This window comes from Salmo trutta, chromosome 31, assembly GCF_901001165.1.
Source record: "Salmo trutta chromosome 31, fSalTru1.1, whole genome shotgun sequence".
In the NCBI taxonomy this organism is placed as follows: Eukaryota; Metazoa; Chordata; class Actinopteri; order Salmoniformes; family Salmonidae; genus Salmo; species Salmo trutta.
In genome coordinates, this window is record NC_042987.1 from 16,321,720 (window position 1) to 16,343,979 (window position 22,260).

At 44.1% G+C, this 22,260-nt stretch overlaps 2 protein-coding genes across 8 annotated transcripts in view; both read right to left on the minus strand.

Moving 5' to 3' along the window:
* Window positions 1–3,832, minus strand: part of LOC115169630 (PH domain leucine-rich repeat-containing protein phosphatase 1) — an 87,018-nt gene extending 83,186 nt beyond the window's left edge. The window contains exon 1 of the mRNA XM_029725446.1: window positions 1,920–3,832. Within this exon, the coding sequence (XP_029581306.1) occupies window positions 1,920–3,519 (1,600 nt within the window). The 5' untranslated portion in view covers window positions 3,520–3,832. The remainder of the gene's footprint in view (window positions 1–1,919) is intronic.
* Window positions 3,833–6,806: 2,974 nt separating this feature from the next.
* Window positions 6,807–22,260, minus strand: part of LOC115169637 (phosphatase and actin regulator 1) — an 84,610-nt gene continuing 69,156 nt past the window's right edge. For 4 of the 7 annotated variants that reach the window (XM_029725455.1, XM_029725454.1, XM_029725451.1 and 1 more), the window contains exons 8-12: window positions 14,357–14,421; window positions 13,081–13,142; window positions 11,956–12,096; window positions 10,158–10,234; window positions 6,807–9,952 (exon numbers count right to left, since the gene is read on the minus strand). In XM_029725455.1, coding sequence (XP_029581315.1) covers window positions 9,937–9,952; window positions 10,158–10,234; window positions 11,956–12,096; window positions 13,081–13,142; window positions 14,357–14,421 — 361 coding nt within the window. In that variant the 3' untranslated portion in view covers window positions 6,807–9,936. The remainder of the gene's footprint in view (window positions 9,953–10,157; window positions 10,235–11,955; window positions 12,097–13,080; window positions 13,143–14,356; window positions 14,422–22,260) is intronic. The other 3 variants (XM_029725456.1, XM_029725457.1, XM_029725452.1) reach the window with 2 other exon arrangements.

The window sequence follows — 22,260 nt, forward strand, 5'->3', positions numbered from 1 at the left end:
AGGATGGGACTGGGGCTAGTGCTGAGGATGGGACTGGGGCTAGTGCTGAGGATGGGACTGGGCTGGGCTGAGGATGGGACTGGGGCTAGTGCTGAGGATGGGACTGGGCTGAGGATGGGACTGGGGCTAGTGCTGAGGATGGGACTGGGCTGAGGCTGTGCCTAGGGCTGAGACTGGGGCTGAGGTTGAGACAGACTGTGGCTAGGGCTGGGGCTAGGGGCTGAGGTTGAGAGACTGGGGTTAGGGCTGGGGCTGAGGTTGGGACTGGGGCTGAAGTTGGGACTAGGGCTGAGGTTGGGACTAAGGTTGGGACTAGGGCTGAGGTTGGGACTAGGGCTGAGGTTGGGACTAGGGCTGTGGTTGGGACTAGGGCTGTGGTTGGGACTAGGGCTGTGGTTGGGACTAGGGCTGAGGTTGGGACTAGGGCTGAGGTTGGGACTAAGGTTGGGACTAGGGCTGAGGTTGGGACTAGGGCTGTGGTTGGGACTAGGGCTGTGGTTGGGACTAGGGCTGTGGTTGGGACTAGGGCTGAGGTTGGGACTAGGGCTGAGGTTGGGACTAGGGCTGTGGTTGGGACTAGGGCTGTGGTTGGGACTAGGGCTGTGGTTGGGACTAGGGCTGAGGTTGGGACTGGGACTAAGGTTGGGACTGGGACTAAGGTTGGGACTGGGACTAAGGTTGGGACTGGGACATGCAAACCCAGCTTGGCAGGCAGGCAGTTACTGTGACAGTCCAGGATGCAGGGTGCCTGGAGGACAGGGCCCGTGCAGCATTTAAATGACCACAATTTACTGAATACATTTAAGAGCTGGGGTTTTATAGTCCCCCAAGCCCCCCTTACATCCCTCTCTCTACCCATCCACTCCTCTATCCCTCTCCCTATCCATCCATCCATCCATCCGCCCACACAGGCATTCATGCCTTTCATTGCAATGATAATGGGCCAAAGCTGTAACAGGGCCCATGTCTGAGGGCCATAAGTTGCAACGCTGGCTTTGTGGCCATATCATGCGTGTCGATGGGAGCGGAGTGTGCTGCCACGGTTCAACAAAGACGGAGGGAGAGGAGGGAAAAAACAACCACACTACAAATGTAAAAAAAGACTGTCCCTACTACCCTTCAGCAGGGCAACTTTGCCCAAAACATCGCTTCCCTGTTATTCTTACAACACCTCATGCCAGTATAAACACAGTCAGGCCTGGTCGGCAAGCCTGGACATGATAGGTGAGGGGTGTTCAAAATGTGTGTGAGCTATACACACACACTACGGTGATATTGGATAGGCAGTTATTGTGTGGTGAGCTTCACTTCCTACTTACCTTGTCAATACTTGTTCCCAGAGCCTTATATCTGCCTATCACTACCTTCCTGCATGGAATATGGACTGTTACGCTCACCTCGCCTGTCAAAGTTCACAGTTAATGACAACCCGGGAAAGAATGGGCCCGTCCTAGACCATCTGCAGGGCATTATAACAGAGGACAATAGTCTGTTTCTACACTGGGGATGCGGAGAGGTGAGGTGCTGCAGGGTAGGCCGAGATCAAAGTTCCAATGGTATAGCATGGCATTAAGCTGCACCCATGTAGGCTAACGCCATTCTCTAATACAAATCGATATTGTAGGCTTTGGAATGACACGCAGGGAGGTGTACACCAATGCACAAGTCTACATTAGGTGCAACAGTTCCTTCCTCGAATTCCATCCCCAGAAATGGCACAAAATGCACAAGAACGTGAATTGTGCACAATGATGAAGGTACACGGCTTTTTCGCTCTTACCAACTTCAAGAGCCACCTATTAAAATCAGGCCACCGATTCGGACCATGTGTCAACGTAAGGCCTGGTGTAATAACATCCACACATCTCTCACACCTCAACAGCGCCTCATAAACATCATTGAACAAAGTGGCTGTTTACCTGCGTAAAACCGCAACAGAGAGCCAAGCTCGGCGTTCATCCCTTCCTCCTGCACGCGCCACGGGTCCTTAAATCCCAGTTTAAAGAGAAAGTCATTCTGGATCTGGAGAGGCCTCTCGTCTTGCCCGAGCCTCCTGGCAGCTTCACCGTGGAGCTGAACGTAAAGCGTGGGACTGGTGTCACCTGCAGCGTCTCTATCCTGATCAGTCGCCCCCGACCCCGTTCTCAAACCGCCTTGCCGATCATCAGGTTCTTGGATGTCAGGCCTGTTAACCCTCAAACAGGCCCGGGACAATGAGCTACTGCTGGGTGGCAGGCTGCCCAGACTGAGGAGTTTGAGTCTGTCACCTGCCCCCATATCGTTTGTCACGTCATTTAAATGCCCGCCGTTGCTAAACTTGTAGTTGGCAGAGACAGTGTTGCCATTGGGGAGAATGGGGTCAACGTTAGCGGTAGGACAGTCGAGCTCTAGTTCGTCTGAGGAGCTTCCATAGGTTTCGTGGCCCTCCATGGCTCTATCAAAAGTAGGGCTCAGGATGGATGCGTCGGTGCCCAGGATCATGTCGTCACTGAGGGAGTCCCGGTGCTCACTGAGCCGGACCCCGGAGCTGCTGAGGTCATCGAATGCACTGCTGCTCTCCACGTCTGAACCAGAATTGAGCCCGTAGCTGTCCAGTCCGTTCAGCCTCTGTTCTGAATCATAATCGTTAGGAGTATCCAGGTTAGAATTCAGCTCCGACGAGTTAGTTATATTATCTTGCGACTCCGAGTCTGGAGTAAAAAGTTTTGCATCTAAATCCTGTTGCTTTTGCCTCTCATCGCCTTTCTCCATAAGCAGCAGCCTCAGCCTGTCACCTGGCTGGTCCGATAGGCCGCCACTGACTTCTGGGGGTCCCGAATGGTTGCGCTTGATACTTCCGTCTTCATTTCGTTTAGACTGGGCGTCATTATATGTATACTTCACGTTACAGTTGCCGTTTTGATCAGTCTTTAAGTTGTCTTTACAAAATATACGCAATACAGTGCTCGACTTACTGCAGAGTTTGCTCATACGGAGCGCCATCTCGCCGGCTGTGGTATCCATCGTGCACACAACCGGCCTAGGATATGAAGGCGACGTGAGTTTATCGTGGACATGTATGGATCCCCTGTGAAGATCCCCTCGCACCCACTCTCTATCTGAAGGCTGTAGTTGCATGTTTTGCCGATGCCTCAACAACGTCTTCCTATCCAGACTCCGAGTATGCAGAGACGCAGAGGAGATGGCCGAGTTCATCTTGGCGCCGAAGGCGGCAGTGACAGCTGAGGTGGCAGTGGTTGCAGAGAGGTTCCTCTTCAGCCTCCTCCGTCTCAACAGGAGCGAGTTGGAGTTACTGGATAAACTCCGGCTATTCGTAGATGTGCTTCCATTACTTTTATTCGAAGCACTAGACCCCAACGTAGCCTGGGAATTTCTAATATTTAGACGAGAGGCTGCCACATTTCCACCGCCATCATCCACTGGCGTCCCCTGGGCGACAGACAGTCCACTAGGCTTCTTAAACTTATTCGCACTTACATCTGCCGAGCCTTTATCAACGACAGTCCGCGCACTTTCCATTTTGGCAAATGAAAAGTACACTAAATCTCCGTGCGTACTTCGCTTAACATCAGTCTTCTACATTAAAAAAAAGCGCGTCAATATGAGCACAATACAGTAAATATCCGCCGGTTGGGCGGTGTACTTATCCCGCTCTTCATTCACTTATTTGCCTTCGTGCTCCAGTTGGAATCTCCCCTGCTGTAGCCGAAAACATTTTTACCAAGGAAATCCGCTAAAAGAGTCTGGACTCGAACTTAGAGATCGGTACAAGGACGGAGACGAAACTGTGTGTCTCATTTACACTGAATACTATGGTAGAATATGAAATGAACGTCGGGAGACCTCTTACGCAAATACAGAACGATATATATTCATGATGTGACAAATGGGGCGCAACACGGTATTGCCTTCTGGGAAATGTATTTTAATGTAAGGATTTCATGTTGAAATACTTAAGTAAAAACTACATTTCCCAAATGAAGTGAATACCCACAGCAGACAATGTTCAGAATGGTGTAAATAGATATGTAATAGACAGAAATACAGCTCCTGTTTGGTAGAGAGCCTTATCATTTTTAAGCAAAGGGCAACATTTCTGCTGTGCCTTCAGAACGTATTGATCATACCCCTTGACTTATTCCACATTGTGTTAGACTGAATTAAAAAATAGATATATATGTTTACCCTATCTACACACAATACCCCATAAAGACAAATTGAAAACATGTTTTTAGAATGTTTGCAAATTTATTGAGAAAGAAATACAGAAATCTAATTGACATAATTATTCACACCCCTGAGTCTCTAAGAGCTTTCCACACCTAGATTGTGCAACATTTGCAGATTATTCTTTTCAAACTTCTTCAGCGCTGTCAAATTGGTTGTTGATCAATGCTAGACAACTATGTTCAGGTCTTGCTTTTCAAGTAGATTTAAGTTAAAACTGTGTCTCAGCCACTCAGGAACATTCACTGTCATCTTGGTAATCAACTCCAGTGTAGATTTGGCCTTGTGTTTTAGGTTATTTTCCTGCTGAACGGTGAATTTATTTCCCAGTGTCTGGTGGGAAGTGTACTGAACCAGGTTTTCCGCTAGGATTTTGACTGTGCTTAGCTCCATTCCATTTCTTTTTTTATCCTGAAAATCTCCCTAGTCCTTAACGATTGCAAGCAGACCCATAACATGATATAGCCACCACTATGTTTGAAAATATGGAGAGTGGCACTCAGTAATGTGTTGTATTTGATTTACCCCAAACATAACACTTTGTATTCAGGACAAAAAGTGAATTGCTTTGCCACATGTTTTGCAGTATTCCTTAAGTGTCTTGTTGCAAACAGGAGGCATGTTTTGGAAATTTCTATTCTGTACAGATTACAATGTTATTGATCCATCCTCAGTTTTCTCCTATCATAGCCATTAAACTCTAACTGTTTTAAGTTCACCATTGGCCTCAGTGAAATCCCTGAGTGGTTTCCTTCCTCGCCGGCAACTGAGTTAGAAAGGACACCTGTATCTTTGTAGTGACTGGGTGTATTAATACACTATCCAAAGTGTAATTAATAACTTCACCATGCTCAAAGGGATATTCAATGTCTGCTTTTTTTATTTTATTTTGACCAATACTTCAATAGTTGCCGTTCTTTGCGAGGCATTGGAAAACCTCCCGGTCTTTGTGATTGAAACTGTTTCAAATGCACTGCTCGACTGAGGGACGTTACAGATAATTGTATGTGTGGGGTACAGAGGTGAGGTAGTCATTCAAAAATCATGTTAAACACTATTATTGCACATTTTTACTCCTAAGCTAATTTAGGCTTGCCATAACAAAGGGATTGAATACTTATTGACTCAAGACCTTTATTTTTTACAAATCAATTTAAAAAAATGAAGTTTAAACTATTCCACTTTGACATTATGGGGTATTATCTGTAGACCAGTGATATTTTTTCTCTCTCTCAATTAAACCCATTTAAAATGCAGGCTGTAAACAACAAAATGTGAAAAAAGTCAAGGGTTGTGAATACCATCTGAAGGCACTATATATGCAACAACCTTTATGCACTGCCCATGTCCTTAGTGAATATCCTTCTCGCGGAGTTGTTTGATAGCTCGGACTGAACCTTCTGACTATGCAGGAAATTAAGTTACTGTACCTGAAAAATAAACTTGTCAAGTGTATCAAGCATAAAACCATTCTAAAGCCTATAACAAAATGTTACAATAGGAGACGGAACATGCGTTTCCCAACACTAATACAAATATATTAAAATCTAGCAGCAGTTTTATTAGGATTTGTGCTTGCATCAAATACCATGGGAAAATAACGTTAGTCTTCTTGACCAGTGATGACCATCAACTTCAGTTGAGCACCATCTCTTCAGGACGCCATTTCACAAGGCCACAACTACTGGCCGACTTGCTGTCCTCAAGGATATTCTATTGTCCTCTTCTGCCACCTAGTGAAGCTTCCGCTCAGTATATTGACAATAATCCTGGTCCCAAACATGATCTGGGGACCCACAGGGTGTGCAGGCATTTACTGAAGCTCAGTACAAACACTCCTTATTCTAATGAAGTCATTCAATTAATCATTTAGTACACTTGACTGTACACTGTTCCAAATGCTACCCCAGAACCTTAACGAGATTATTTGGTACATTTGTATACTTTCTTTGCCAATAGTTCTAAAAGTAGCACTCGCAAGCCAAAAGTGGCCCCTGAATATTGCATATTACGTCACATATGTGCGCCACGTCATTGCGCTCACTCTCACTCTGTTGTGTGCGCATCTTGCTAGCCGTCACTCAAAAGGGCCAGGGGCTGAAGCTCATTGGCTAGAACTCGAATTGCTAGGGGGCTGGCCTACATTGGGGGAAAATATAGGGAAAAATGGCACAGCACAGCTTCCAGAAAAACAGTTGCTTTCAAACTAGGGATTTCATGGCAAACTGAAGTAAACAGTAATTCTGCTCACATGTTATGCATGTATGAACTACACTGACACATCCAGCCTAAAATACTTATTTGCTGAAGTTTTGGAGCATTTTTTTAAAACTTATACCCAGTGTTAGTAGGTTACAGTGTAACAACTAGACTGAGTAATAAAACAGTTTGACTTACTTGATTTAAACCCTTGGCTCCTATAAGGTGCAGAGGCCGTGGAATAACGTCTTCCATCACTCTGATCGGGTCATGTCTTTCCAGGTCACACCAGTGCTGCTCTCGGTGACCTATGCCTGAACGTCTCTCCAATGGTTTGAGTCCTGGAGTTTGACTGAAACAATTGACACCAGTCAAAAAGGTGGTTGCTAGAAAAATCCTTTTAATAAAGATTTATTGGACAGACACCAATCAGTCTACCTGTTGCATGCATTGTCCACCTGTGCAAAGTAAAGCATGACAGAGGGTAGGCTATGGGAGACTCCTGTAGTTCTGTACATAGGATTTATTATACATTACTCTACTGGTGAAACAAAGGACCTTTAAGTATACTCAATACTTATTTCTGAGATGTTTAAACAGGTCAGTGTGAACACTTGCATGTCATGGAAGTATTAAAAAGACAGATTTGTCAATGGGGTGGCCAGGGCCATTATAGCCAAGTGATTGTTATACCATGTCAAAATGGACTTTTTAGATTGACGAAAACAGTTTGAATGGTTTGAAATGAGATATTCAAATCTAATATGAAACCCAAAAACAACAAGTGGCACATCCAGACTATTCGGGATCAGGAGCGTCACTAACCCATAAACCAAGAGGATAACCCATAGAATTACATAGTGATTTATACGATCTCTGTGGGATAACCTCTTCAATGAGAGACTGAAGAGGTTGTAATCAATGTAAAGATCCCAAAAGCATAAATGAGATACCGACACAAAATATGCTTTGAGATTAAAGGGGATGGAATGAAAGCCAAAGTAGTAAGGCTACATAAGCATTTTACTCAAATCACATTAGCTACAATTCCTGGGCAGCCATAGACCCAATAGCCTCTGATGGTAATATTGCCATGGTTTGAGAAAATATACGTCAAATAAATGATCGTACAAAGACTGCAACATACATAATTATGTTTAATAGAGACATGGTGGTCATTCACATGGCAAATGGAAAGGAATCTATATTTCCAAATTGGAGAACAAAAAAAAAAGCTCATTTTCAAATTACTTAATTCTCTCCACGTACATGTAACAGAAAACAGTTTATTGCGGAATTTATATTCCTCAATTCCAACATGACACCATCCTCATGCTATGCGGCGATTTGTCAATAGACAAATGGAGAAGGGCCTCCTCAAAGTATTGATCAAAAGCTTTAAGATTCTACAAAATGCCCAAAACGTGTTGGGGAAAAACAGGTGGGTGGCATGATGCTGGAATCAAAAAAGGTTGCTGGTTTGAGCAGAAAACATAACCCGATCATCTTCTGAAGGTTTTACTTCCTTAAGGTACCCCAATGAAAATTAGGATAAACACAGGGACAATATTGTAAAAGAGAATAACCAGTGTAATAAATTAAGCAATATGTGGAACATAAATACTTCAAACTAATATAACATCGCTGATAACCAAATGTGCAATACCTTCTGTTCCAGAATGTTTTTGCAAATTTCATTGGGGCACCTTCTCACAGAACTACAAAGACGTTCAAAATGACAGAGCATGTCTTTTTGTTCGTACATTTTCCTATGCAGGTACATGGCCAGTCTGGCCCTTCACCATAACTAATCTATGTCTTATGACAAGCAAACGTTTTCATATAGCAATGTTAAGAGTAAAGCATATTGGGTACCATTTAAAAACAACTCAAACAGTGGCCAATGAGAATCCAATCCCGATATGCCCATTGGGGCCTTTCGTAAAATCACAACAAATAAACTGAAATGAAGTTGAGGGCCATTTATAAGAACAGTAAAAAAAAGAATACTCTGGGATTTAAACATTCACAGTAAGAAAACGAGAACAAAAAAACAAACAGGGTTTTCATACAGTTTGCCCAGAGGCAGAAAGAATATTGCTTGTTCTTAAATAGACAAAGGAAGAAAAAAAGACAAATTCCCCCCCCCCCAAAAACAGAACCAAGCATGGCACTCACATCAGCAGAGTTCATTAAACATAATGCAAAACATGAGAGAAAAGCTTGATTCTCAACAATAAATAATAAAAACCATAAAGTATTCCTGAATGGCAAACCAAGGGTCTCCGTTCTAAATGGCACCCTAATTCCCCATTTAGTGCACTGCTTTTGACCAGGACCCATATGGCTCTGGTCAAAGATAGTGCACTTTACAGATTCTCTCCTCTCTGAGGAAGTCTATGTTCAAACGTCAGAGGCCTGTGACATCCCCTGAAGCCACAACTCAGTTTAAAATCAAAAGCACCACTTTTAAAAACAAAACTAAAATGATATAAAAAGCTGTTCAACCTTAACACATATATACAGTTAGTGCATTATCTGCCAGCTGCATTTTTCATTGAATTTACCCTTTTAAGATCCCAACATGAAATGGACAATATTGAAGCGTGATTCTCTGGTTACTTTCATGTCTGTATAAACACAATGTATATTTGGAGAGTGTAAACAACAACAAAAAATTGTCTGCACTCTCAAATTCACAGTTAGCAATAGACAACATTGTCAGTAACAGCAGGAACTGAACTGCCCATGTCGGGGAGAAGTAGAGGTGGGATTACATGATAATGACACAGGGTGAGCCCCAGAGGGCGCTATAACCCAAGAAGAGCAGAGGAAAAATATTGCACATAATTCTGGAGTGTCATATGGATCCCCCACTTCTTTTTCTCTTTCACCATTCAAACACTACAGGTGACTCTACAAACAACACTAGGTTCATCTTAGCCAAGCCAGGATAACATTCTCCAAGTGGTTGAAGTCCAGCTCTCCCAAGGTCCATGGGTAGACGGGTTAAAACTGTCCTTTCTGATGAAGAGAGAGTGAGGAAGTGGAGGCTCCTCTCACCAAGAGCAACAGATCAATCACAGCCAAGAATGACACCGTGAGGGAGGGGCACAGGTGTCATCACAGCCAGTCAATGATCTAGAGATGGCAGGTGTCCAATCCCAACCAGCCCATCCCACTACCATCATCCCCAAAGCACGGAGGTGCCTTCCTGAGCGTTCAACACTAGGGTGTGGGACCAGCTAGTCAGTTACACAGAAAGAAAAGATGTTAAGAAGATTGGTGGGAATTGGGGGGTTAGATTATGTGCTACTAAATCAGGTGTCCATCTACTGTTTGTCTCTGGAGGGGAAGCTACCGACCAACTCAGTTGCAGGGTATCGAAAGGCATTTCAGATCAGAAGACATGGCCTTATTGTAGAAATGGGCACCATTTACTGTCCAGCACTTATGGTTCTCAGTGGAAAACAGCCAGTCTGTCTAGCGTTCCAATCAGACAGTGATGGTCTATGGTCTGTGAAACCTGAGGGAGAAAGGAGCAGAAAATACTGCCATTTGTACAGATTCCAAAAGGTCAAATATTGCAATTCCATTATTATAGATATGCTATAAACATATATCAAGTATTTACACGTTTGTACAGCCATTGCCTTCCACCATGACATTCAGGGGTGTGTTCATGCTTACAAATGCATAGCATTAAAACATGCTAACGCACATCTCTTTACCTGGTTAAATGGCGACTTGACTCATGCACTTCCATCTCGTTGCTCTTGAAATCGTTGAGTTCCTTCCGTATGGCTGCCTATAAGGGACAAACAGAGAGGCGGAAACAAAGGGTTAGTGCCAAGACGAAAAGAAAGTTACGCAGTCTTGCTTCATGTCCTTTTAGAGACACTTTATACATAATTTACTCGCTTCTTAAGGTCAAGAGTGAATAAACTAAATTCTCTCCACTAAACACTCTTCTCTCTCCTTTCTCCACCCCTTCCCCTCCCACTGGTTTGAGAAAGGGAGCAACAGGAAAGTGCAAGCTAGGCATACTTTAGACGGTGAATCTTTACATCGTGGGAGAACTTGTTATGCAAATTGTCTGCATTATCTTGTCATCCTAAAGTCTGCGACCGGTGTGCTCACATTACACCAGTTTGCTCTCATCGTGACCCCTCTACACCCCTCCCCATCCTGCGATTTCCAGCTGTGTCGTGGCATCATTACCCCTCCTACTGTGTGGCTGGTTAGCTTAAGTTGCTGCATCAAGCTGATGAGATTTCAACATTTCCAAGGGTGAATAATGACATCTTACAAAATAACTAAAATAATTCTCGTCATCTTCCCCTTCTTTTAATCTATTGAGATAACACCGGAGGCACCTTCTTTAAGTTTTGCATTGTGCAACCAATACTTTGTCTCTGATTAGATGCTATAAATCCCTCAAATGATCTTGTCCCAAAAGACGACTCAATCTTCCAGGAACGACATAGGTGACTCAGTCGGGGCTTTTGGATAATCCCCCTAACATGTTCCGACACAGGCCGGTGATGTCACAGACAAGTCTAATTAGCAGGATGACACAGGGGAACATCTCGTCATCTCATCCCCTGAGCAGCGTAGGATGCTACTGAACTGAAAACAGGAAGACATAAAAGCCCTGACCTCCGGTAACTTAAGACGCGAGGAATGTAATATAATGCCAATGGAGCGTGTGCAGTTAAGGGCGAGGGGTCCTGTGGCACCGTCTGTCCTTCCCCTCGTTACCATCTTACGTAATGCCGGGGAACATTGTGTAACGGAAGGCAGAGTTAGCCAACTTGGTTTTTTTTCCCGCCCAAAATGGTCCTCAGGTGTTGACCCCGTATGCTCGGATCCCAGCGCTGCTGCTCAAGTCACAGGGATAACTGAGGGAGAGAACGGCTCACTCTTCTCAGAACTACAGAGCTCATTAAAAGTCAGAACCATGTGCTGACAGCCGGCGTACGGTGGATTGCTCGGGGGTGTTGACTCTCGGAATGGTGGGGGGGGGGAGGCAACGAAGACATCTGAACGAATAAACAACAGCACTGGAAGTGCTGTGAGGAGAGGAGCACACATCTCCTGGCATTGAACTTCTGCATTATGCTTTTCTTTGAGTTCTGTACTGAAGGATGGAGAGGGATTGATCCAGGGCAGTCTGCTGAGAGAGGCTATAACAGCAGAGGGAAAGTACAACAATACGGACCTACAGGCTTTGAACCTTTGTTTGGACCTAAATAATAGATATAGAGGAATAGATGGGAAGATCCAGATTGTGAGGCTGAAAATGTTAATGTGCTCCCCAGGGCTGTGCATGTGTACAGTAGGTATACATGGTTTTCTCTGCAGCATCTACCGACTTTAAATAAGCTATATACACACACACAAAACAAACAACTCATAATGGTACTCAACCTCAAAGGCCATTTGATGCTAAATGACAATGCCTAACAAAGCGCTGAGTAAATATCTCTCAACCCACCCATCCACTCATCCAGCCCCACCGCTACTTGCCTTGTCGGCTGCTGTGAGGCGGGTCCAGGGTTTGTCTGCCCGTCGGTCGTGTTCCGGGGCGTCAGACACCTCTACGTAGTCACTGAAGCGGATCAGGATCTTCGCCCGTCTCAGCTCCTCCACCGTGGGCCTCTGGCTCAGCTGGAACGAGAGAGAGGAGCAGAGGAGCAGTCACTATCTGGGACCGTTCGCAACAGACATTTCAGAGTAGGAACCCTGATTCTAGGATCAGGTCCCACCTGTTCATATACTATATCAACTGATCCTAGATCAGGACTTTAAAAAGCTACTAGGTTGAGTATGTTTCCAACTTCGATGCGGCTATGTTTCTGAAACGACCTAGTTATACTGTACTCCACATGATAGAGTAGTGCGTTGGGAGTATAGCCTGCACAGAGCAAAGACCACTACGTCAACCTTTGACCAGGAGGCGGCAAATCGGGCCTGAACGCTACTGAACTGAAGGTAACCTAGACACCAACAGAGCGTGGTTTCTAAAACCACCAAGTTATACCGATTGATCAGACTAGTGAATTTGGCTTGACTAAATACAAGTCTCTGGGGCTACATTACTACATCTGGTCGTGATAAAGGGCTTCTTTTTTACAACGAGAATGAAAGACTAGTAGTTGTGTATGAGTTCCCGATCATTACGGTATGCTCACGAAACGGCAGGAAGAACAGAACCGTATAGCTGCTACAGCCAATCCCTGGGACGACTGCAAGGTGTTTGTAGAGACAGCAGGTGCAGGTGACAGTGCTGCTATGCAATTTAAGGTGATAGGAACATGCCCAACACCTCACTGTGGGGGCAGAGAGAATCTGGCTTGGGTCACTGATAGGCCAAGGGCACTGAAGACACGATCGTCTCCTGGGGTGACCTTGGATATAGAGTGCTGTGACACCTTTCTCTCCTCTCACCCTGAGTGAGTCATTTTTGTGCTTTTTTGTTTTGCTGTGTGAATGTTCTGTCACATCCCAACACCTTAGAGAACAACAGGGAGCGTTGGCAGTTGGCACGCTGTCGCGCACAGGGGTTATGCAGCATTTTTCTAAACCTATTTAGGATTGAACTGCCAATTCTACCGTTTTTGGACACCCCTTTCTTTCCTTCTCCTGCCTTACCTTCCGCGTTAGTCGTCGTTTTATCTCCCTCTTCTCCTCCAACTCCTCCTGCTCGTTGCGCGCTGTGGGAAACACAAGGGAGCAGAGGTTAGTCTGTCTCAGGGCACAAATGGTGGCGAGTGGGCTGAGGTGCTTAGACAACATTTGAACACTACTGGAAGGAGAATAAACACCTCATTTGCATAATGTAGCTGATTAAAAATCCAGCAGCAGCACAAACGCACTTAATATTCAACGTCGCTGAATTTCTCAAAGCCTTAAATTGTTTATCGTTGCCTCTTTGTAATGTCGGGACTATTTGCATGGCAGAAATGGAGGAAGGGAAACGCTGTCTCCCTATCCATCATTCCCACATGGCTCGTTCTTCCACGTTCATTAACATGGGGTTGGTTGGCTCGTTTAAAGTTACATTAAAATAACAAATCGCTTGCTTCTAGGGAACGTCGGGACTATTCAGACCAAAAGTCACATCCAGTTCTGCTCAGAAGAAAGAAATACTCCCATCTCACTAGAGATTCCCCTTAGCCTGTTCCATGGATGCTCTCCAAACTACCAGACAAGCACTCTCCAGCTTTAGAGGGAAGGAGTTAAAAGCAAAAGGAGGCAGAGGACCGAACACATATTAGACTAGCTCATCTAAAAACGCACCAGAGTTCCGTGTTAAATATGTAACGATGCCACTGTTCTCTTGGTTTGGAGCGCCAGTCCCAACAGAACGTTCAAAGACGTGCCCCATTTCTCTAACCTAGGCAGCGTTGTGGGGGAGACTTCCCTTCCTGGAGTCTTACAGTTGCACCCCGCGGTTTCCTCTTCTCTACGTTTTTCTTCTCCTTACACACATAGCCAATCACAGCGCGACCTCTAGGGGAACAAGGCACTGGTATTAAACAGGTCTCCATCGCCTGCGTCTCTGATATGGAGTGTGCGTTTGAGCTGAGAAACTAGCCTCTCTGGGCTAGCTAGAATCCGGAGGGAACCACACTGCCTTGCCTTCCTCAGATGCAGGAGAGAGAGAGAAGGCAAGATGTATGCCACTGGCTCTGGGATAAGTAGGCCTCTGAAATAACCAGGGTAACTGTGGTTCGAGGTGGCTTGCGTAAAATACTTATTAAACGTGGAATAATATGGTACAAATCGGGTTAGTCAAATAGTCACTGGGAATAGTAGTAAATGGGAGAACATTAGTGTGGTTTCATAAAGTGGTGATCAGCAAATGGCTGCTGTCCTGTTTATATAATGATGGTATGTTAGAATGATAAGGAGTAGAGGTACATACAGTACTCACGTTTCAGGATATTCCGCTGTTCCAGCTCCTCAGCACTGGGCCTCTGACTCAACCGCCTGCACAAAAACACAACCAAAACATACACGGTCAAATCAACCGCACAGCAAACACGGTCCAAGGCAACCTCCAACTAACATGATAAACCCCTGAGCAACAAAAGCAAACTTTGGCAACTAGCCTAATCTCTACAGACAACCGTAAGAATCAAGTCAAATTACCAGTCTAAAGAAACGCATGCAAACATGAATAAATTCCCCCTCAATTTAGCAGCTCACTATTTCTGTGCGTGTCGTTTCAGGACAAGTCCTAAAATCACGAGCCAAATCACGAGGAAAATTGTCAGTTTCTCTTCCTACACGTCTAGCCAGTTAGTCACTCCCCTGCTGTCACTTCTCCTTTAACGGACTCCATCCTGCCAGTGTAATCTAAGTGACCGTTTGAGTGACAGCTTGAGTGCCAGGCAGCACCAGTGTCAACTATGGCCGAGTTGGCACGCCAGGACTGGTGGCATCTCAGTCAGTACAGAAATCTACACCCATTATCTGCCAGACATGAATAGAAACTGACTGAATTCAAGGCAGTGAGCAGGTCTCTTTCCTTAATCTTCGTATATTTGTTATAGACCAGCACCAGTATTCTCAAGATCATCATGTACATAAAAAGACTCCTTTGCTTCATTGAGATCCTAATGTACTTCCAGATGGATCACCCTCTTTACGACATCTGGTTCACACACACACGCCAACCATGACCTCTATTCTCCCTCCTGGTTACTTTATCTAGGGAAGTCACTTTGATGGAGAGTGAGTGAGAGCGGAGGAGAGAAGGGAAGAAGGATCTAGGCAGAAAGAAAAAAAATAAGTAGGGAGAATGCAAGAGTTAAGAAAAGAGAGTAAATATATTGAAAAAAAATGCCATTCCTAATTTGACTTTACCCTCGTCTTTTATTATGCCTGCAAGGTCTACAAGAGAGATCTCTCGTATCAAATCTCCAATCTTTAACATCAAGTGCTTGACATGACTGGTTGAATACAGTATGACATGTTTTTGTATTATTTCACCTTTATTTAACCAGGTAGGCCAGTTGAGAACAAGTTCTCATTTACAACTGCGATCTTTCCAAGATAAAGCAAAGCAGTGTGACAAAAACAACAGAGTTACACACGGGATAAAAAAGAAAATACGTACAGTCAGTCAATAACAAGGTCTTTGAAAATGCTTTTAGATAGGGATCACTTGATTGGTTAATTGCACAAGGTCCAACCGACATTTGAGTTCCGCATTTAACCCAACCCTTCCGAAAGACACGCATACAGATGTTGGAGGTGCGAGGGGATGCCACACCGGGCACTGTAATGAGGGGTTAAGTGCCTTGCTCAAGAGCACAACGGTAAGCAATGGTATCTAGGATTTGATACCGGCGACCCTTTAAATTCGCTTTTTTTTTTGGAATACACTTTGAATAAGTTCTGAACACAGCAGAAGTAGCTATTCGGACTGAATCGATGATGGCTAGCTAGTGCTCCTTTTACTGCAGTGGGCTGAATCAAGGTTACAGAGTGTTTCTTGGTAGTCTTAAATCTACTTTGAAACAAAAGTATACACCTCACACAATCTTATGGGCTGTAAAAAAAGAACACACCTGTACTATGTCAGATATAGAGTTGAAATGAATTCCATTTTGAGTTTGAATCCCAATACTACCCTTCACACACACACAAAATAACAAAACTGTTTGACATAGAAACACTGGATTTTTGGCGTTTCTTTCTTTTTATAATAACAACAACATTCCACCCATAAGGCCATTAGGTAATTTGACTGTAGGAAAGAGCTAAGAGGCTGACATCTGCTGCTACAATGTCGAGGACCCAGAGATACAGCGAGACGGATTGGTTTGTCTCGTCTCACTCGGCCGCACACGTCCTGGAGAAACAAGACGGTGCCCGTGTCCAAAGTCTGGCTTGCCTACTACTTACTGTGTACTAATCGTACTACATACTACTGTGAACGTACTGTTTAGTAAAAATGCAGTGAGCAACTACCAACACACTAGGTTCATCCACACTCAATGTGTATGAATGACTCAGAATGTGACGCTCGCCATTCGTTTATTTTGGTACAGTGCCTCAATTTATCTGATTATCAGCCATTGTCAAAAACACTGAAAGGTCTGAAAAGACAATTGCATTCCTCTAGTGTGCAGCGAATTCTACCAGATCAAACGTCACAATTACACTGAACAAAAAAATAAAACGCAACATATTTCAAGGATTTTAATGAGTTACAGTTCATAAGGAAATCAGTAGTAAATTAATTAATTATCCCCTAATCTATGGATTTCACATGATAGAATACAGATAGGTATCTGTGACCAACATATAAAAATAAAAAAAATGTAACAGAAAAAAAGGTAGGGGCGTGGATCAGAAAACCAGTCAGTATCTGGTGAGACCACCATTTGCCTCATGCAGCGCAACATCTCCTTTACATTGTGTTGATCAGGCTGTTGATTGTGGCCTGTGGAATGTTTTCACCCCTCTTCAATGGCTGGCCGAAGTTGCTGGACATTGGCGGGAACTGGAACACACTGTCGTACACGTCAATCCACAGCATTCCAAACATGCTCAATGGGTGACATGTCTGGTGTGTATGCAGGCCATTGAAGAACTTGGACATGTTCATCTTCCAGGAATTGTGTATAGAGTCTTCTGACATGGGGCCATGCATTATCATGTTAAAACATTAGGTGATGGCGGCAGATGAATGGCACGACAATGGCCCTCAGGATCTTGTCACGGTATCTCTGTGCATTCAAATTGTAAATCGATAAATTGCAATTGCGTTCATTGTACGTAGCTTATGCCTACCCATACCATAACCCCACCGCCACCATGAGCCACTCTGTTCACAGCAAAGTGCTCACCCACACAACGCCCTACACGCCGTCTGCCCGGTACAGTTGAAACCGGGTGTCATCCGTCAAGAGCACACTTCTCCAGAGTGCCAGTGGCAATCGGAGGTGAGAATTTGCCAACTGAAGTTGGTTATGAAGCCAAATGGCAGTCCGGTCAAGACCCTGGTGAGGACAACGAGCGTGCAGTTTGTGCAAACCCAGTTTCATAAGCTGTTCGGGTGGCTGATCTCAGAAGATCCCGTCGGTGAAGATGCGTAGGTCCTGGGCTGGCGTGATTACACGTGGTCTGCGGTTGTGAAGCCGGATCGACGTACTGCCAAATTCTCTAAAATGACGTGGAGGTGGCTTATGGTAGAGAAATTAACATTCAATTCTCTGGCAACAGCTCTGAGGGACATTCCTGCAATCAGCATGCCAATTGCACACTCCCTCAAAACTTGAGACATCTGTAGCATTGTGTTGTTTGACAAAACTGCACATTTTAAAGTGGCCTTTTATTGTCCCCAGGACAAGGTGCACCTGTCTAATGGTCATGCTGTTTAATCAGCTTCATGATATACCACACCTGTCAGGTGGATGGATTATCTTGGCAAAGGAGAATTGCTAATTAACATGGATGTAAACAAATTGGTGCACAACATTTGAGAGAAATATGCTTTTTGTGCATATGGAATATTTCAGGGATATTTTATTTCAGCTCATGAAACCGACACTTTACGTGTTTATATTTCTGTTCAGTATAGTATAACATTTTGGCATTTATTTTCTTCACATAAAACTGTATTTTCGCATATCCAAATTGCCTACTATTTCAGAACGTACATTCCGGTATTCGGACACGGCTAGCTAGTGACTGCCGGACGTCTCCGCTTCTTAGCATTCTGCTCCCAGCGTCAGCAATCTGCTGATCCACACACATGCTGACCTCAACCCAACCTCAGACAGTCTGACCTCTGCGCTTGTCCCAAACCATCAATATTCATCTTCGTCATCATCCTCATTGTTATACAATGCAGTGCCCTGTGCATAGCCATAATCAATGATATAACATAAGGAATAACAATAGGCAGGGGAGGAAGTAACGAATTACAAATACAATAGTTAATGTAATTGAGAAGGTATTCCGAGCACTTTTACCTTGAGTATTCTTTTTCAAAGTCAATTTTACTTAAACGCACCCACACAGCGCATTTATAAAGTATTCAGACTCCTTCCCCTTTTCCACATTGTTACTTTACAGCCTTGTTCTAAAATTGCTTTAAAAAAAATAATTCCCCTCAATCTACAAACAATACCCAACAATGCCAAAATAAAAAAAACAGAAATACCTTATTTAGATAAGAATTTAGACGCTTTACTATGAGACTCGAAATTGAGCTCAGGTGCATCCTGTTTCCATTGATCATCGAGATGTTTCTACAACTTAATTGAATTTACCACAGGTGGACACCAATCGAAAGGACATGATTTGGAAAGGCACAAACCTGTCTATATAAGGTCCCTCAGTTGACAGTGCATGTCGGAGCAAAAACCAAGCCATGAGGTCAAAGGAATTGTCCAAAGAGCGCCGAGACAGGATTGTGTCAAGGCACAGATCTGGGGAAGGGTATCAAAAAATATCTGCAGCACTGAAGGTCCCCAAGAACACAGTGAGCAGCTCTATGATTCTTAAAAATGGAAGAAGTTTGGAACCACCAAGACTCATCCTAGAGCTGGCTGCCCGGCCAAACTGAGCAATTGGGGGAGAAGGGCCTTGGTAAGGGAGGTGACCAAGAACCTGATGGTCACTGACAGAGCTTTTGTCGAGATGGGAGAACCTTTCAGAAGGACAACCATTAATCAGGCCTTTATGGTGGAGTGGCCTGACGGAAGCCACTCCTCAGTAAAAAGGCACATGACAGCCCGCTTGGAGTTCACCAAATGGCACCTTAAGGACTCTGACCATAAAACAGATTCTCTGGTCTGATGAAACAAAGATTCAACTCTTGGCCTGAATGCCAAGCGTCACGTCTGGAGGAAACCTGGCACCATCCCTACGGTGAAGCATGGCGGTGGCAGCATCATACTGTGGGGATGTTTTTCAGCGGCAGGGACTGGGAGACTAGTCAGGATTGTGTGAAAGATGAACAGAGCAAAGAGATCCTTGATGAAAACCTGCTCCAATACACTCAGGACCTAAGACTTGGGCGACGGTTCACCTTCCAACAGGACAACGACCCTAAGCACACAGCAAAGACAACGCAGGAGTGGCTTCGGGACAAGTCTCTGAATGTCCTTGCCTGGCCCAGCCAGAATCGAACCCCATCGAACATCTCTGGAGAGACCTGAAAAGAGCTGAGCAGCGATGCTCCCCATCCAACCTGACAGAGCTTGAGGGGATCTGCAGGGAGGAATAAGAGAAACTCCCCAAATACAGGTGTGCCAAGCTTGTAGCGTCATAACCAAGAAGACGAGGCTGTAATCGCTGCCAACAGTGCTTCAACAAACTATTGAGTAAAGGGTTTGAATACTTATGTAAATGTGATATTTAAAAAAGAAATGCATACAAAATGTGAAATTCTAAAAACCTGTTTTTGCTATATAACTATATATATATAATAACTATATAGAAAAACAGGTGAAATGAAACTAAGTGCAGTTAGTTTGCAGTCTTTCCAGCTTCAATTTGAAGTGATTGTGTTAGCTGTGTTGTTGGCTAGTTCCTCTGAACACCAGTGTCCTGAGGAGAGAGCCCATTTACTATGCCAGTTGAAATCGCAAATCATTAGCTTATTGTTTTGCATGTATCCAAATAAATTTCACTTGAAAACTGCTTAAACAAATGCAAATGCAGCTACTTTGTTGTTATTCTGGCTGCACTGTGTGACGTGACTAAGTTAGCCGTAGTTGGCTAGCTAGCAAACAAGGGAAAGGAACATTTCTATTGCCATATTGGCTGGCACATTTTTGAACGAATGCGTCCATAGGTACAGAACAAAAAAGACGACTTGGGTCGCATCTCTGGCAACCGAACCAATAGAACGAACGACCAGCCGGCTTAGGTAGCAACCCTAGATTTGTGTCGGGACTATATCGTGTGGAAGGATTAAATAGTATGAATACATTTATCAAAACAACGTTAATGAAAATATGTAAACCATTATTTGAATATGTTGGTAATGTCCTCAAAGCCGGGGTTTGGAGGATATATTGGCACTGGTGTTAGGCCCGAGATTAAGTCGAGGGTCGGCAAACCGCGCTAATATATCCTCCAAACCTCGGCTTCTCTGGCATCATCACTTAAGTGGAAACATCTAGGAGCAACAACGGCTCAGTCATAAAGTGGTAGGCATCACAAGCTCACAGAACAGGACTGTCGAGTGCTGAAGCGCATAAAATAGTCTGTGTCCTCGGTTGCAAAACTCACTACCTAGTTCCAAACTGCCCCTAGGAGCAATGTCAGCACAATAACTGTTTGTTGGGAGCTTCATGAAATGGGTTTCCCATGGCTGAGAAGCCGCACACAAGCCTAAGATCACCATGTGCAATGCCAAGCATCGGATGGAGTGGTGTAAATCTCACTGCAATTGGACTCTGAAGCAGTAGAAACAAGTTATATCTTCACCATCTAGCAGTCTGACGGATGAATCTGGGTTTGGCAGATGCCAGGAGAATACTACTTACCCAAAATGCATTGTGCCAATTGTAATGTTTGGTGGAGGACAAATAATGATCTGGGGCTGTTTTTTCATAGTTCGGGCTAGGCCCCTTAGTTCCAGGGAAGGGAAATCTTAATGCTACAGCATACAATGACATTCTAGATGATTCTGTGCTTCCACTTTGTGGCAACAATTTGGAGAAGGCCCTTTCCTGTTTCAGTACGACAATGCCCCCATGCACAAAGCAAGGTCCATACAGAAATATGTATCAAGATTGGTGTGGAAGAACTTGACTGGCTTGCACAGAACCGTGACCTCAACTTTATCGAACACCTTTGGGATGAATTGGAACACCAACTGCGAGGCAGGCCTAATCATCAACATCAGTGCCCGACCTCACTAATGCTCTTGTGGCTGAATAGAAGCAAGTCCCCACAGCAATGTTCCAACATCTAGTGGAAAGCCTTCCCAGAGGAGTGGAGGCTTTTATAGCAGCAAAAGGGGGGGGGGGGACCAGCTCTATATTAATGCCCATGATTTTGGAATGAGTTGTTAGACGAGCAGATGTCCACATAGTTTGTCATGTGATGTAGAATTTTGTAGGCCATCCATTATAGTAGATCATGAAGGCATGGAAAGTTTGAGAGCCCCTCGGAGCACCCCACCCAAAAAAGATTGTCAAATTTCACGCATCATGCCAATACAGGGCAATCAAATCGAGCTGTGTATACAAAGTGAACGATGACAGTGAACGATGAACGATGAACGATTTTGAAAAATAACTTGGTTTAGTTCGAGACGTATAGTGAAAGAGAGGAACGGTTTTTATCAAAGCGGTGTGTGTGAAAACAATGGTGACTGACCAGTTCTCCTTCAAGCAGAGGAGAGGTGATGCAATGCAACTCAGGATGGCGAAACATGGCAGCTTCACAAAAAAAAAAAAAAAAATGTATATATAACTCTGCTTCAAACCTGAGGAAACATTGTAGAGGTAAGATAGTGCCTTCAGAAAGTATTCATAACCCTTGACTTATTCCACATGTTGTTGTTGTTTTACAGACTGAACATCAAAATGTATTAAATTGAGCCAAACACTATCTCATAATGACAGTGAAAACATGTTTTTGCAAATGTACTCCATTTACATAATGCAAGTATTCACACCTGAGTCAATACTTTGTAGAAGCACATTTGGCAGTGATTACAGCTGTGAGTCTTTCTGGGTAAGTCTCTAAGAGCTTTCCACACCTGAATTGTGTAACATTTGCCCATTACTCTTTTCTAAATTCTTGAAGCTCTGTCTAATTGGTTGTTGATCATTGCTAGACAACCTTTTTCAG